The sequence below is a fragment of the Ambystoma mexicanum genome, chromosome 4q (genome assembly GCF_040938575.1).
Source record: "Ambystoma mexicanum isolate Mex_15411 chromosome 4q, UKY_AmexF1_1, whole genome shotgun sequence".
Lineage (NCBI taxonomy): Eukaryota > Metazoa > Chordata > Amphibia > Caudata > Ambystomatidae > Ambystoma > Ambystoma mexicanum.
This window is the reverse complement of record NC_090928.1, coordinates 219,285,124-219,301,427: the sequence shown is the minus strand read 5'-3', so window position 1 is coordinate 219,301,427 and position 16,304 is coordinate 219,285,124. Positions and strand designations below refer to the sequence as shown.

General features: G+C 46.2%; 1 protein-coding gene across 1 annotated transcript in view; it reads right to left on the bottom strand.

The window, feature by feature from the left end:
- Positions 1-16,304, bottom strand: part of CNKSR3 (CNKSR family member 3) — a 1,181,575-nt gene that overhangs the window by 557,483 nt on the left and 607,788 nt on the right. The window contains exon 15 of the mRNA XM_069607750.1: positions 6,057-6,083. Within this exon, the coding sequence (XP_069463851.1) occupies positions 6,057-6,083 (27 nt within the window). The remainder of the gene's footprint in view (positions 1-6,056; positions 6,084-16,304) is intronic.

Below are 16,304 nucleotides of genomic sequence, written 5' to 3'. Positions count from 1 at the left end.
AAGTACGTGAGCTTTTTGCAAGCACAGTGTCCCATGTTGCTTTCACTCTACAGCATCATCTTACACGCCCCAGGTCCCCACACTGGAAATTTTCCAGGCGTTTCTCCACTGGCAGAATTTAATTGAGTGTCACTTCCTCACAGCTCACACTTGCTTTTACCTCCTCAAATGCCCTTAGCACCTTGCACCCAAAGCAAATCAGTTGTCAGTGGCCCACTGACTGAGTAATGCCACCTAATGACTTAGCTGGCTTGGGTGCCATCTTGAAGTCAATAATGGGACGACATTCTTCACAAAGGTACTTAAGCATATAGGTGGTGTGGTTCCAGTGAGTGAAAACCTCTAGCTTGATCTGGTTGGGTAGCAGATGGTGCGTGACCTGAAATACGTTCTGAGCAGCCTAGGAGCAGCTGTGTGAACTCCCAAAGTACATGATGACCCAGTTGGTAAGGGATTTTCATGATGACAGGATGCTGGACTGGGTAATAGAGCAAGCTACCCGGATCTACGAGGTCCAAAAACCTGTAGAAAACAAAAATCCAACCAAAAGCCCCAAACCAACCAACACCCCCGCTGCTGCCAAGGGGGCGGAGCTGAAGGTTGCCCCCATTTTGGACCTAGAAATGGGGGGGGGGCCTAAAAATACACCTTCCCAAAACCAACCAAATCAGAGGCAAAGGAGACCCTCTGGTCAATCACAAACAGGTGGGAGGCGGGAAGGGTACCCCACAAATGTGCCCCCTAACTCTGGCAATTACATCAGCCATAGGTATAAGGGAAACAGACACATCTTGGGGTACGTGTGGACTCCCCCGGCCCAAGGGGGGATCCAAACAGGTGAGTACCACCCCAGGAAACTTCCCTCCTAACTTCCCTGAGGAGGGCATTAATCTTTCAAATCCTGGTTTAAGTTTTTTCCTTTGTTACCCTCAAAACCCCAACTTCCAGGACCATCCTCCTTACTCTCCCTGCTTTCAGGAGTCCAGACCACCAAATCCGGGAGAGGGGACGCCAAGGCTGGAGGGCTACCAGGGAAACCCCCAGTACCCAGGTTACTCCAGGAGAAGGGATAGTTACCCTTCCTGAGAGCAAGCTAGAGTTGATTCAAAACCCCCGTACCAGCCTATAGCGGGTGTCCCAACTGGAGCGCCAGGTCCAGAACCTAACTCAAGATCTGAGTCACATGTTGAGGGCTCAGTAGAACCCTCAGATGAACATGGCGGCTCAGAATAACTCTAACCAAGGGTCTGGCACTTTGGAACAATGACGAGAAGAGAACCCCGACAACCAATCGGTTCCAGAGGAGGAGGCATGGGAGGAAGGGGGATTCAAAGCCCTAAAGGAAGCCTCCTTCCTCACTTGTGAAAAGCCCCAGACACCCCGGAATGGGAACTTAAATCTCCTGCCCCTGAAAACCTGCAACCCAGGGAATAGAGGGTGGGTAGGAGAAACAAAGAGACCAAAAAACCCCATTTTGTGGAGGAAGTCAGTATCCTCCAGTTTGAATAGGAAGAATCCTTGGAGGATTCTCGGAAGAAGGTATTCTCCTTCAAGGACTGGGGAATTCCTCCCAAAGAAAAATGGGTCCCAAAAGACCACAATCCAGACTGGGTAAGTGTGGGGATTGATTTAGGATCGCCCATCCCTGAACCCCAGAATTGTCATCCAGAGAACATAACGACCACTGAGGGATCCTCCCAGCAAACTGGTTCTAGTGACTGTCTCCATGTAAAAGGGGACAGCACAGAGCTAAGGGAAAAAGGGGATTCCGAAATCCTGCATTTTCAGGATGCCAATTTTTTTTTTTACAGGTTCCCGACACAGAAAACTGTCCAAAACCCCACTGTGTTGGAGTCCAAAATAAAGAAACTAACCGCCCAGCTTGCCCAAAATGCCCATTTCCTTTGCCCCTTGGAGGAGAAAGAATCTAGGGTCTATACCCCCCTCCGAGTGCAAGGGAAATGCGCATTTTTAGCACTGGTGGACACTGGATCCCAAGCCACTCTTCTGTCCAAAAGGGCCTTTGAGCAGCTAAATTCAGGAAGGGGGAGAGATAGCATATCCCTCTCACCCCTCTTCCTGGACAACTCCAGAATTTCGACAGGAATTAAATTCCCGCCAATGGGATTGCAGATCTGGAAAAATAAAATTGGGTGACACGTGGTGAAACACCTGGTCATAGTCATCACTCCAGAGGGCACCCCCGTATATTAGGAAATTACCTCCCTCAGAGGTTGTCTCCTCTGATAGAATGTGTGAACAAGATCCTCTGGACTCAGGCTAACCGGCCAATAAAATTAAAACAATGGCCCTCATTCCGAGTTTGGAGGCAGCCATGGCGCTATTAGCGCCATGGCTGCCTCCAAATCGATCCGACTCCGGTCTGGTGAAGGGAGTAATTACCGGTCCAGTCTGAGGTTGGCAGGACCGGTAATTCCAAATTCACCAGAGCCATTCCCCATTCCCATTTGAGCCCCAGAGGGCTCAATGGGAAGCGGGAAGGCGGCAATAACGGTATCGCAAATTGAGGTACCATTATTGACCCCGGTATCCCTTTGCGGGTCCTGTCCATAACGCCTGTTAAAACCAGGCGTTAAGGGAGGACCCGCAAAGGGACCTCGGAATAGGGCGTAAAGGGATTACCGGCACCGGTGTCATTACCGGTGCCCGGTATCCCTTTGCGTCCAGGTCGTAATGACCCCCAAAATATCAACTATGTCAGTTTAAATGGCACATGCCACATGGTTGAACAACGATCTGACCAAATTGAGTTCCATTTTCAAAACAAATACCTGACATTACAGTAATTACTGTTGGACAACAAACTGGTGATGGGAACGCCTCTCCATTCCTGAAGATCAACCTTCCTTCCAGTTTCAAGTGGCATTCCACACTGGAAGGAAATATCTTGACATTTTATACCGATTCCCAATTTGAAAATCCAAGTCCTGTAGTAAAAAGTGATGAAAAACCAGCTCAAAGCTTGGCTGATATTCAGAAAATGGGTGAACAGCTGTTCCTCCCTATTCAGTTAACTGAGGGGAAGGAGCCTGTGCTTGCCACAGTAGGCCTGAATAGTGAAGAAAGCTTCATCAGCGAAGCGTTATCCAGGAAACTCCCAAAAGACCAGACCACTCCCACTGTTGAGTCGGTTTGTCAGTGGGTATGGGGCCTGGAAATTCCCTATTCCAAACATCTTCTGCTTAGCAGCTGTATGCTAAAAATGTCTATCTCTGTTAAAAGCATAGAGCATAATTGTTGGGTCGTGCGAGGTGTTCCCTCTGCCTTCTACTTAGGCAGTAACATTCTCAACCGATTTGCAATTAATTTGGATCTCATTAATTGTCAAGCCTGGTCCCAACTGGAGGGTAACCCTAAGGGCCTTGGCAATCCTGAAGAAAGCAGTTGAAGTTCAAAAGTGGAGAGGAGGTCACCATCCCAGGCCTGGCCCTACAGGGTCTCCATCACCAAAGGAGAGCTGTCAGAAGAGAAATGGGCCCACATCAATCAGTTAAAAAGTTGTCACCCCAGACACACTCTACAGCTGATTGATGAGCCAAAGGAAAATCAAACAGAGGACCCATCAGAAGAATGAGAAGAAAGGAAAAGAAAAAGCATAGGGAAGTATTAGGTTCAAAGGTATATCTATATAACAGGGAGTACGTTTCTCTAGTGTTATTGTGAAAATGAAAAACAACGTTTTGAAAGTCAAATAGTGTCTTTGCCCTGTTGAGTAATTTGTTTGATGTTCTTGCCAAAATATGAGGAAGAGATAAGAAAAATTCGTAACTGTAATCATTATTCCGCTGTTGTAAATCTTCCGGGAAGGCTGTCATTTAAAAATCCTAAAACCATTTTTTTTAATATATCTTCTATTAAATGATTAACTCCATTACCTCCTATCCTGGTGAGGACCTCCCCATGGACCTGGAAAGGAAATGAATGAAAGAGAGTGCTGCTCCATACCCAACAACTCAAAGATGGGAGAGAATCCTGGAGTGATGCGCCCTGATGAAGGAGAATTCTGTTGAATTAACCCCACTCTGCCCCACTCTCCCTCAACAAAAAAGTCACGAGAGAGCAGGGGGGTATTCTGTGGGGTACATTTAAGGCCCTTGCGGAAAATCCCCTCAAACAAAAAACGCATGGAAATAATGCGGAAAAACGACAGTGCTTGTCTTTCCATGGTGCATATATGTGGCGAGCTCAAAACACAAGAATGCACCAAAAGAAGTGCTCTGCCTTCTTTTACCTCCATTTCAAATCATCTGAAAATTACCTGCATGCAGGACGGCACCACATTTGCTGTTCTGTTTTCTGAATACTAAAGCTGCACACATGATATCCAAGATGGCTTGGCAATTTGCTCTTGAGTTCATTTTAAAACATCACAAAGTTGTGCCCTTCATGAAAACCCACCCCGGCATGCTTTTACTTCTGCTGAGTACAAAGATGTGACGAAAAAAAATTCCAGGATAGCTGATGTACTGGGAAATTACTTGAAAGGCAAAGAATTCAGTTTTCCATTTAAACACGGCTTGTGTTTTCCTTTTTTAAAAACCATCATGCACAAACTACAGTAAATGAAAGAAATAATGCAGTATTCCCTTTTTCTCATGTCAATTTCAAAGAAATGCTTGGCAGTATATCTCTCTGTGTCCAGAAACTTGCCTTATCTGTAAAAGCACTCCAGAAGGTGAATTAATAAGTAACTGTGTGATAAAAAAAAGCATTGGTAAACTCAAAATTTACTGAAATAAACACACTTGTGAATTTATGCTTCTGAAAATCAGGGAAATGCGGTTTAAACGCAAGATGACAAATGACAGTATTGCTTGCACAGAAACAGTATTGTATATGTGGGGGGGGGTTTGCAGTGACATGACAACCTAAAATGTCCATTATACTTATTCCCAAACGAAAGAAAAAATAAACTTGGAAATCAGCAGAACAGGTTTGGCAGGCACTTACTTCAAAGGCACCCTGCCCTGCCTTCAATGGGGAAAAGAATTACCTCCACAAGCGAACCAGCCCCCGTGGGCACATGAAAGGGCCAAAGTGTGGGAGTTCGCAGCCTCATCAAACTGGCCGGCATCCTTACCAAAAGGAACAAAGGACCTAAGGGGAACTAGCATTTTCACCAAGAGGTGTGATTTCCTTTGACACTTCTCCCCAGCCCAACTGCCTGTCTTCAAAGGACGTCATGGAAACCCTTTGTTCAAACTGACCCAAGGGAAGACAGTTTGGCTGTGGGGGTTGGAAAGACCACCCACACTTGTGACTAATCTAGCCCATGGACTTTAAAGGACTTTTTATATTAAGACATTTCTCTCAATGCCCTGAATCAGCAGTAATGTTATATTATGCCAGCATTTTATGTGAATTATAAACAAACTTAAAGAGACTAAGCATATGTTACTATCACCTGGGGAAATGGAATGGCAGGAAAAATGCATTTCTGGGTGAAGTATAAATGATACCAATAGAAAACTTGGTGAAAATATGCAAAATAGTTGTAGGCATATGTGTAGCCATTTCCAGAATTTTAAATTTTATGTTTCTCCTAAAAATGATGAAATTGTGCCAAAGGGCGATGCAACATCACACAGATTTGGCAATCGGACTATCCAATTCCCGATAAAATATGGAATCTGCATATCTGTTTCTTATGCTGGTGACTAGGATGGATTTGAAGTTTTGCTCCATAACTTATTTTTGTTAAAAGTGACTTTTGGGAGACAAAGGAAGTAATTAAATCACACACATAAAATGATGTCAGTTCCTCTGCCCAGAGGGACGCAGGAACTCCAGTAGCCTGACCTATCCCAGTTGAGGGGTAAGTCCATAGTACTTCCGCTGAGATTGTAAAATTCTCTGATGTCACATTGCCTATAAGAGCAGGAGACAGGGAAACTCTAGGGGCAAGCCACTGAAAACCAGACCCCAAGAGCCAGGAAAGCAGAGATACATCCCATCACTCAGATATTCAAAATCTCAACAACCAGATCCAGAGGCTGCTGATCCAGATCCAGCCATACCCAATTATCGAGGGAGACAAGAGGAAAGGCAGCTGACCCATCCCGCTGTCCACAGTGACCAGACCTTGCCCAGCTGTTCCCATCCAAGAGAGCCCAGCTGTCCCAGTGACCAGATCTCTTGAACCTGCTGTCCCAGTAACCGGATCCTTGGCCCACTGTCCAGAGACCTCGCTGGCTGACCAAATGACCAAACTCAAGCTCACCTTGTAAGTATCACCTCACCCAGTACCCAAAACCTGCATATCCTGCTCTTTTCCCCTTGCATCCTATTGAAATCCTATTGAAATCATATTGCAAATCCCAGATTGCTAGTATCATCTGTTCAGCCTTTCCATAGAAGAATGTGTGTTAGTCTATGTCAGCTAGCGTATTCCTTATGATAATTATTTCAGTCATCTGTGTAAATCCTTCGTACCATTTTGAAAAAAACAATGATTCATTCCCCTATAAAGAGATTCACAGTGAGCTGGTTGTATTTCGATCCAAACCACCTCATGTCAAGTGCCTCTCTTTAATATTTATAGTCCTTAAAATATATTCTCAGTAGAACTAGTCATTGTGCTAACAAAACCGAATGTGCCCATATATAGCACTTTTCTTTAAAATACGGCTTGCATTTCCCATAGAAAAACCCACACTATCATCTTATTAAGATTAACCCTTTCCCCTCAGAATCCTACTTGTTATGTGCCTTTGTTTCTCATCCCAAAAACCGATTTGCGATTTTGACAGTTAAGCCCCTTTTCTTAGCTGCTTGTCATTTTAAAGCCTGTGTAAAATAAGAAATTGCAATTCTGCCGTGTGTGTTTTGTTCTGCATTGTTTTCCTCCCAAAATCGTTTTTCTTACCCTTGTCACATTGCTATGGTGTCCTGTTCAGTAGTCTGTAAGCTTCCTTGTCTCTTAAGTATAGCCACACGAATTTCTGTCCTAGCTTTCCCACTGCAATTGTAAACTGATATACAAGTAACCAGTAAAATCTGAGTATGCCATTTTACTCCTTTTGAAGGTTTAGAATTCGTTTTTGGCCTCCCATCCTGGGGTGGTGGGTTGAATTAAAAAATTGATTTTTCCCTCTTTATACCGACTCCTTGCCACTACTCTCCATCCACAAAGACTTTCGTTAGGGGGAAGTGTTGCAGGGGGAGTGCATAACCTGTGTGCCATCTGTCATTTTGAAGAAAAGTAATTTTGCTCCTGTTTTCTATTAAAGGTTTATGTAGATGATGTTAGGAATTTGAATTAATTGTGTTGTAGGATTTTTTGCATTGAATAACCACAGTAGTGGTGACTGCAGTCCTAAATTTTGATTTGCTTGATTTTCTTTGAATTATAAAAATGTATAAATATTTCATTGTAATACACCTGCCTGGTTCATCGTCCATTGCGACACGGGGTATTTGTTAAGGTGGGTGTGAGATGGGTTGGGTGCCTTCTCAAAGTAGAACCCGAGAATCAATAAAGATAAAAAGCGATTTTAGTGTGCGCCACATTCATTGTCAGGGGAAAGAGTCCCTGGCTGTAGTGTGCCGTGTCCTAAATCCATTACACGGGTCCTATCTGAGAGCACGGTACACGGTATGCACTCTTTTCTTTAAATCTGCATGTGGGATCATCCTTTAGGGTTTTATGACCTGTGACCCTAGCTGCGTTTGCAGCCTCAGCCATTCCTAAGCCTTTCGTCCCTCCTGGTGCTTACACACCAGTTTCAACACCTGAAGCTCAATGTCAGGTTGTCAACATTGCCTCTCCCCTGTGAGGTCGGACTGGAGCACCAGAAACATGCTTGGGTGTGGGGGCCAATCCCCTGAATACAGGGAGTCATTTCAAAAAGAGTCCACAACATGAGTCCCCTGTTGTAGTCAGATCTACATACACCCATCAACGCATTACGCTGTTGCACAACTCACAAAGGCTACAACTCTCAGGTTTTCCGCTCTAATTGGTTATTTATAACGTGCTTAATACCCAGATGTTTCTAAGCGCGGACCCGCGGATCGGACCTGTGTTGCTCCGCATCATCTTGCTTCCAAGGGGAGTGCATTGTGCCTGGCAGCACGCCCCCCTATTCTCTTGTATGGTTGACTCTCTATGCCTTATTCCTCAGTCAGTCAGGTGTCCGCTCATGTCCTTGCCTCTCCTCAGGCGCATTGCTCCTCTTTTTTATGGTAAACAGCATGTATCTAAAGTGGCTGGTTGAAACCAGTTGCCCCACATGACTCTAAAAGTATATACCAGAGTGGTATTAGCCTAATTTTTCGAATAGTGTAATTGATTGAATGGTACATTTGACCGAATTCGCCCTGCACCATTCGATTGAGATAAAACATACCGAACATGTGGAACAGGGGTTGCGGGGTTCAGTGGCGGCTGGTGAGTTTGAAAGCTGGTGGGGCGTACATTTTCCAGGGCGAATTTAGTAGCGAGTGCACGCAGCGTGCGAGCCCACCCCTCCAAGGGGGGTGCGTGGGGGTTCTCCCCCCGTGAAACTTTTGGAAAAATGGCCTACAAAATGTGCAATTTACCGTCCAAAAAACCCACCGAAAGGGAGGGCCTCACACCTGCCGCATTTTCACCTAGGGGTCTATCCACCCCACCTACCTCCATAAAGGGTCCCAGGAGTGTAGCCGGCCTCAAAACAAAGCTGAACTTCCAGGGACTTGGACAGTGTGGAACAGCAGCGTGGACAGGAAGGAAACTCCATCCCTGGACCCTGGCCTGGGATGAGCAGGATGCCCACAGACATGGGGGCATTGGGGGGGCCTGGGATGTATACAAGGCCGCAGTAACTTCTACTTGCACCGCAGGAGCAGCAGCGCACCCAGCGGGCCCCACAGGAACCTCCACAACGCCTTTTCGGCAGGTAAGAGCAGTCAGTAATGCTTCCTATCCTATCCCGCCACCGCATGTCAGCCTACTCATGGGCCTCCCTCCCCCAGAGCCCCTCATCCATCCCTCCGGTGTCCTCACCGTGCTCCTCAACTCCCCGGCCTCTCGCGTCCACAATCTCTCATCTCCCACTCCCAGTATCTTTCATCCCGGCCGGCAGCCTTCCACCCTTCATTCCAGAACCCATTACCTCTCGAAATGTTCACCTCGCCACTGTCTACAAAAGGCAATCCTTGCATAAATGAGCATCGTTCCTTTCGGTCCCCTCCCCGCTCCTCACCCTTCCTCTGCCTGTCCATCGTCTCCCCAATAGCCTTATCCCGTCCTTCCCAGCCCCTCAAATATTCTCACCCTTCCGTTAACTCTCCCTGACCGTTGCCATCAGCCTTGCGCCCAGGACTCCGCCCTCACCTTTAACTCTCCAAGGCTAAGCATCTGAATTCTGAAATCCTTTACACAGGACTCTGTGGGTGCGTTACTTCTTGGGACTAAACCCTAGTAGACTTTAATGCCCTGGAGCAGCTTTAACGCGCACTGGAAAAGATTCATTTTGGGGAAAATAAGACCTTCTCTGCCTCGTGCAGCCCCGGCCGCTCCGGCGCTGGAAACAATCAGTAATGCGTCCCGGCTCCTGTGGTTAAAATGCAGCTAATGAATTCCATGCAACTGCACACAAACTAAACATCCACTTTGAAAAGAAATCCTACAACTTATCAAAAAGAGATACACCAAAATGCTATTTTTCAATAACTGATGATAGCTCGGACACGCCTAATCTATCGAAAGAGCAACCTGTACGCAGCACCCAGAAGCGACCCTCAAGGCGACAAGTCAGCAGGGGGGTGGGCGGGGGAGAAACAAAAAAAACACAGATATGACATATAAATGACATCGAAATAAACAGGGCAATTCTACACCTTTCAATGATTGCACATGTGTGTGTAGAGAATGGAAGCTAGCGGAAACCAGACGCTAACTACTTCGGAGTGCATGCTAGGCGCTATATCCTCGCCCGCCCCCAGTGGGTTGGCGTCAGGGACTTGAGTGCGAATGGCAGCGTTCCAGTAGGCTGCGCTGCTGCAGACTACCAAATACAGTCCGTCCGTGCATGCTATAGTGCCCCAGCCTTCCCCCAATCATTCCCAATCCCGCTCGTCCTTCATGGCACACTGTTCTCTCTCTCATCATGCTAGGCCACCACCAGCCATGGGCATCTCCCTCGCCCTGCCAGGGCTCTCCCTGGGTTGTGCCGTTTTATATTTTCGGCATTTTTCACGAAAAATGGCAAATATAAAACGGCACATTTTTTGGGGAGATTCAACGTGCAGCATGCCTGCCTGGGCCTTGCTTCATTACGGTCCGTGGCCCAAGGCCCTTGGGCCACGGACCATGGGTAAAGAAAGGCCCAGGCAGGCCGCATGCGGCCCCCGCCTTGGTGGTAGCGGGCCCGTCCGCCGTGCGTGTAGGCAACTTGGGGCCTAAACTTGTGTCTGTGTCCCACTCCCCGTTGGGGAGTGGGACACAGACACAAGTTTAGGCCCCAAGTTGCCTACACGGCACGACAGTCAGCAACACTGAAAGACGTGTAGGCCCTGGCCTACACGTCGTTCAGTGCTGGGGCCTGGGGCTGTGGTGTTACACTCCCCGGGCCCACAGACACAAACAACATCTGGGGGTACACTTTACTAGTACTTACCGCCGGAAAGCTCGTCGTGGACCAGGCCGTCTCTGCTGAGCTGGTGGTCTCAGGGCAGGGCAGCAGCTCAGCTTGCGTCGTGTTTGTGTCGTCGTCAACTCCTCAAAGAAAGAATCAGGGCCAGGGGGAGACTGGAGACGTGTGAAGGTGGCGCAGGCACACGCACACACCCTGCATAGATACAGTAATGTCATTGGCTGTTTGCCAGCCAATGCAAGGATTGTCATTGGCTGGCAAACAGCCAATGACATTACTGTATCCACGCAGGAGGGAGGGAATTTCATTCCTCAGTGCGCTGTTTGCGCACATTTTATACTGGCGGGGCCACTCCTGAAGCGCCCCGCCAGCCTGTTAATTAAAGGGGCTTACGTAGAGTGCGTGCAGCTACGAGCTCCACGCACTCTACTATTGAAAAAAGATGCGTAAAACGGGACGCGCCCCGCTCTGAAAGCCGGGCCGGCCCTTAGGAATTGTTACACATACACTGTAATTGTTGTCTTGCCACAGCGCCCCCGCGCTGTTGGCAAAGGAAATGCAACCATCTTGATTAATCTCTTTTACCATCTTGATTAATGTCTTTTTGGCCTCTGCTCTTTCTGGGGGGGGGCGGCGCCCGGCCGCCCTATGAAAGCAGCCGCCACTGGCGGGGTTGTCCCCCTTTCCCCATGTTCAGTATTTCTGGCCATAGGGGGCCGAGGAGGTGTCCCCCACTTCCTCAACATGGGAGGCGGGGGACCGGAATAAAAAGAAAAGAAAGAAAAAGGGACACTGCTGCGTCGGATCCAACCTGCGTTAGAGGGACGAATCTGACGCTGCAGGAGTGCAGGGCACATGGCGGCGAGTAAACAGGTAAGTTGGGGATGGGGGAGGGTGCTTTTTGGTTTCATTTTGTTCATCTGATAAGTGTTTGAATGCAAGCAGATTTCTTGCAGACAGTTCTGCGGGAACTATTATCAGACGAACACACAACCCCAAACCTCCAGAAGTATATCATTTATGTAATGGAGTCAATGTTAGGCTAGGCATATGGGACCCCTTTTCACAAACGAGAGCCTTGGATAGAGGAAACAGTTATTCACTTTTAACCAAACAGCCTTCCAACCCAGTCACAAACCCTGTGAGCAAGAAAATATGTCAGTGTAGCAACACAAAACACAATCATGAGCATTCAGGAACTCACCTACATAGCAACTCAATTACGGACTCGATCACCCAACCCGGTGCCACAAAAAAGACATCCCTTCAGATGAGCAGAAATAAATCCAAACTACCCCTTTCTCCTGGATAATTTCTGCTCTGATGTAAACAATCTTTGGCAATCAATACAACATCATTTTGTATTATGTGTTTCATATGCGCCCCGATTTTAATGACCCCCAACACTTCTTTTCAATGATCCATAAAATGTATAGTGAGGTTGATCTGAAAATAATGTTATGTTATGTTGATTTATACCGCACACCACAACCACCCACGAGCAATCTCCAGTCGCTGCAATATTTCCGACAGGGGCCGTAAATGCATGAATGGACAGTGACTGGTCCTCCCCACCTGACAATTCTTGACTATGGAAGTAGTACAGGGGAGGAAAGCAGCGAAGGGAGACAAGAAGGGTGCAATGTGGTTCTGCTGGGTGACGCCTCACAGACCAAGAGGCTTAACGGGAAGTAAGGGGCAGGGGACAAAAGCCTTTTACCAACCCCTCTACCGGCATAGCTCTAGGACACCTTTATTTCTCCTGCTTCCCAAATCCTGTTACCACATAGCACTCAGCCACCGCGAGCATATGGAATATGGCATACAGCAGAAAGACATGACCACATGTACACTGCCTGTTGCATGCTACATCTCATCCATCTCTACATAGCATTAGCCTTGTCTCTCTTTGCGTGATGCCAATCGGCCATGATTAATTCAAGAATTGGATGGGACCGGAACTCAGGTTAGAAGTCATTCCAGAAGGAAGGTGCTGCACTTGCGAATGTCTGCACTCCAAATCCAATATAGGTTGTGCATTTGTTTGGTGCAGTAAGCAGTCAGAGGCCACAAGCCCAAAGTCCAGCGGCATACATGGTTTTGACTTGAGCTGAGACATGCAACATCCGAACCCTCTCTCTCGGTTACACATAATAAAAACCCAGAAATAATAACACACGGTAAATATGAAGATGTAAAAATGAAGAGGCAAAGGTAACAGATTTATAATTGAAATTAATGCAAACAGTACAACTAAATTAAGACAGTACAGTTATTAAATGAACTATAATAATTGAATCGATCTAATTGTCAATGTCACAGCATTTTAAACAAATCAGTAAGCTTATTTAAAAATGATCATATTTAACTGTGATAAAAAATTGCAATTATGATATAACGGGTAAAATACCCTTTTCCAAAACCATCACTCCAGACCCTCTCATCCAATCTACTACCTGGCTACAAGGTATTATATAGGTAGCAACACTACAATGAATAACTGTCGTTAACCCAGAAGCCTATTCTTAAAAGCAGTGTCGTTTTTGTCTTCACTTTTAATTGCAACATTTATTTTGTAATTATTTGACTTGTTTCTTAAATTTAGTTGGAAATATTATTTTACATTGATTAGTGTTTAACGTTTAAATGTAGTTATTAAGTAGTAGCGGTATTAGTCATTTGTATAGTACCTTTCACCATTGGTGTGATCCCAATGCGATGTAGGTTGAACGCTCTCAGGGAACAGAAGTCCAGGAATGGGAAATTCGTCAGACGAGTTTAGAATGCACGTGTGCATTTTAGCCAAAGCGAGGTTGGTAGTGGTGGCCAGGTCTCAACGAGCTACCCATATGGAGTCGGCAAGTGGATGGGTGCTTTGAAGTTGATAAGAGATTGTGTAGATTCACTATGTGTCGAGCTAGACCGAATTTTTGTTGTGGGGGATAGCTGTATTCTAATAACACAGGAGTTGTGTAATGTCATTGGGAATGGAGTATGCTTACAGATGTGTGCGGGTGAGTGGCCTTACATACAAGTAAAAACTATTATAAAAAATAGTCTGTAACATGCTTTTTCCTATTGATGGTACTCTTGTTAATCACAGTAAATTCGTTAAGAATGAAGGGAAACTCTTTAGTTCTTATTCGGGTTGTTGATGTTTACAAGCTATTTTCTATACACTCTAGTACATTAATCTATACAGGGTGGTGCTCAACATGTTTCTGTTCACTATTCTGAGTCTGGAACATTCATCAGGAGAAAGAGTAATAGTCACATAGGCTATTTGGAATTCAGCTTTAATCTTCCCTTCCTTTGGCTATGTCAGCGTTGAGTCTTTGAACTGATAGAGTTTGTGGGTGCAGTTATGCGAACACATCCAAAATATTGGAGTTTCTCAGGAGGAACTTAAATTTTATATTCCATCAGAAGAATCTGAATATGGTTAGATTTAGATATCCCTCATTTTTGGTAAGGGTTAGTATTTCTCTTTGGTTCTTCTTTGTCTTTAAACAGATAATTTATCCATCTGAAATTTTGTTTAACAACGAAGTAGTAAATCACTTCTTCATAGTTTTTTAATGGAATTAAATCCTCCGATCTCGCAGTCAAGATGCTGTTAATGAATTAATTTGTGATGCGCTTCTGTAAATGGGTCTTACTTTAGACGATTATTGTATCGTGATATAAAATTGCCTTTGTTTCATGGAGTTCTCTACTTACCTGCCTGCTGTTTCTTGCATCTTGGATTCATAGATGCATCATTGACTCTCTCGTTTCTACTGCTGGACATTGTTACATTATTCTTACCATCATTCATTGAATGTATGGAAGTTCATTGCTGCCTCGGCCTACCTAGGATGGTTGACTAGTCCAAGAGGGCAGGGTTTTCCAGTGTGCAACGGGAAATAACCATATTTAAGGGCTCTCCTGAACACCAAGTGGTCCTCTATGCGTCGAATGTTAAGTGACATTGAATTCCAGATAGTTTGGGCTTGGACAGAGAAGGTGGAGCCTCAATTCTTGTTGATTTGAAAGAGGTGATCACCAGGTGGAGTGCAGTGCCTGAATGGAGGTTTCTGTTGGGTTGGTAGGCAGTGATTTTCTGCTGAAGGTATTCTGGGCCTGTCTTGTGGGGGTAAGCTGAGATATGCACATGGACTTGAAGGATGCCCTTTGACTGACCCAAGTGCCAGTGGAGGACACGGACGGTGGGATGATGTGCTCTCTAGGGATGAGGGCAAGGAGAAGCCTATCTGTAGAGTTCTGGTTTGGAGCTTTCTAAGTTGATAAGCAGGGGCACCCAGGTAGAGGGAGCTGGTGTCATCTCGGCGTGAGAGGACAATGTACAAGATTGCAGTGACTCTGTGGGCATAGGAGAGGTAAGGGAAGATGCGTCTGAGAATATGTAGGTGTAGGTAGCATGATTTAGACACCGTGTTAATCTGGTGTGAGAGTGCCAAGTCAGTGCCCATGGTACAACTCTGGTTTTTAACCTATGGTGAATGCAGAGGTGGGTTAGGGAGGAAGGCCAGGGGGTGGGTTGGGGGAAGAGGGCTGTTTTTCCACAGAGCATGATTTCTGTTTTTCCAGGGTTGAGGAGGAGGAGGTGGTTCACCGTCATCCAATGGTCAATGTCAGTGAGGCAGGAGGAGAGGTCAGGTTGGGGGGTGGACACAGACTAAGGGATCTTAAAGATGATTTGGTGCCATCTGGGTAGTTGTAGCAGGTGAGGTTGTGTGAGTGGAGAAATGCTCATGTAGAGGTTATAAGAGGGCTAGAGATGATAAGAGGGCTAGAGGTGATAAGAGTGCTAGAGGTGATAAGAGGGCTAGAAGTGATAAGAGGGTCCACGTAGAGGTTGAAGAGAATAGATGATAGGCAAGCACATTGTGGGACTCAGTTATTGATGGGGCGGGAGGACGAGGTGAAGTGAGGGAGGTAGGTGGTTTGGTGTCTGTTGGTGAGGAATGAATAGCTCCACTTTAGTGCTGTGTCTCTTATGCCAAGGTAGTGGAGTCTGCCAATATGGATGCTGTGGTCGATATTGTTGAAGGCTGCAGAGAGGTCGAGGAGTATGAGTGCGGCACATCCCAATGTGTCTGCAGTGTTTTCAGGTCATTCGATTTACGTTAAATAAAAGTCTTTTAAAAGGCATTTATTTGGTTTTGTTTCAATGTTCACCCATCAGGGGGTGTCATGGGGTCTCCAAGCCAATCAGCAAGCTTGGTGGGTGAGCCATATGTCATGGAATCCCCCGCATTCCGAGTCTCCTCAGAAGTGGTAGGCTACCATATTCCTTCCTGAGGGAGGAGGGGTGTAAACTCTTGCCCACCTCCTCCACCTTCCCTCATCCCTCAACACTTCTGCTTCCGCCACTTACTCCGCTCACCCCAGCTCCACTTACCTGCCCTTTTCCCTCCGTGACAATGGCTGCAATGGGATACAAGTAGTTTCCTTCTCCCTACATCCATGGTGGCCATTTTGTTTTGGATTTTTTTTTTTACAAAGTTGAAAAAGGCAACTGTGCTGATTCTTAAATTTAAAAAATAAACTTATTAGCACTCCAGGAACCACGCCAGGGTGCTAATATCTATAAATAGCTCTGTTGAAGGGCATTACCAGTCAGGTAATAGCGCAGTGGCCCACGTTGAGGCCCTCGGTTTGCTATAACTTGGGTCCCAGCCATTACCTGACAGGTTATGCCGG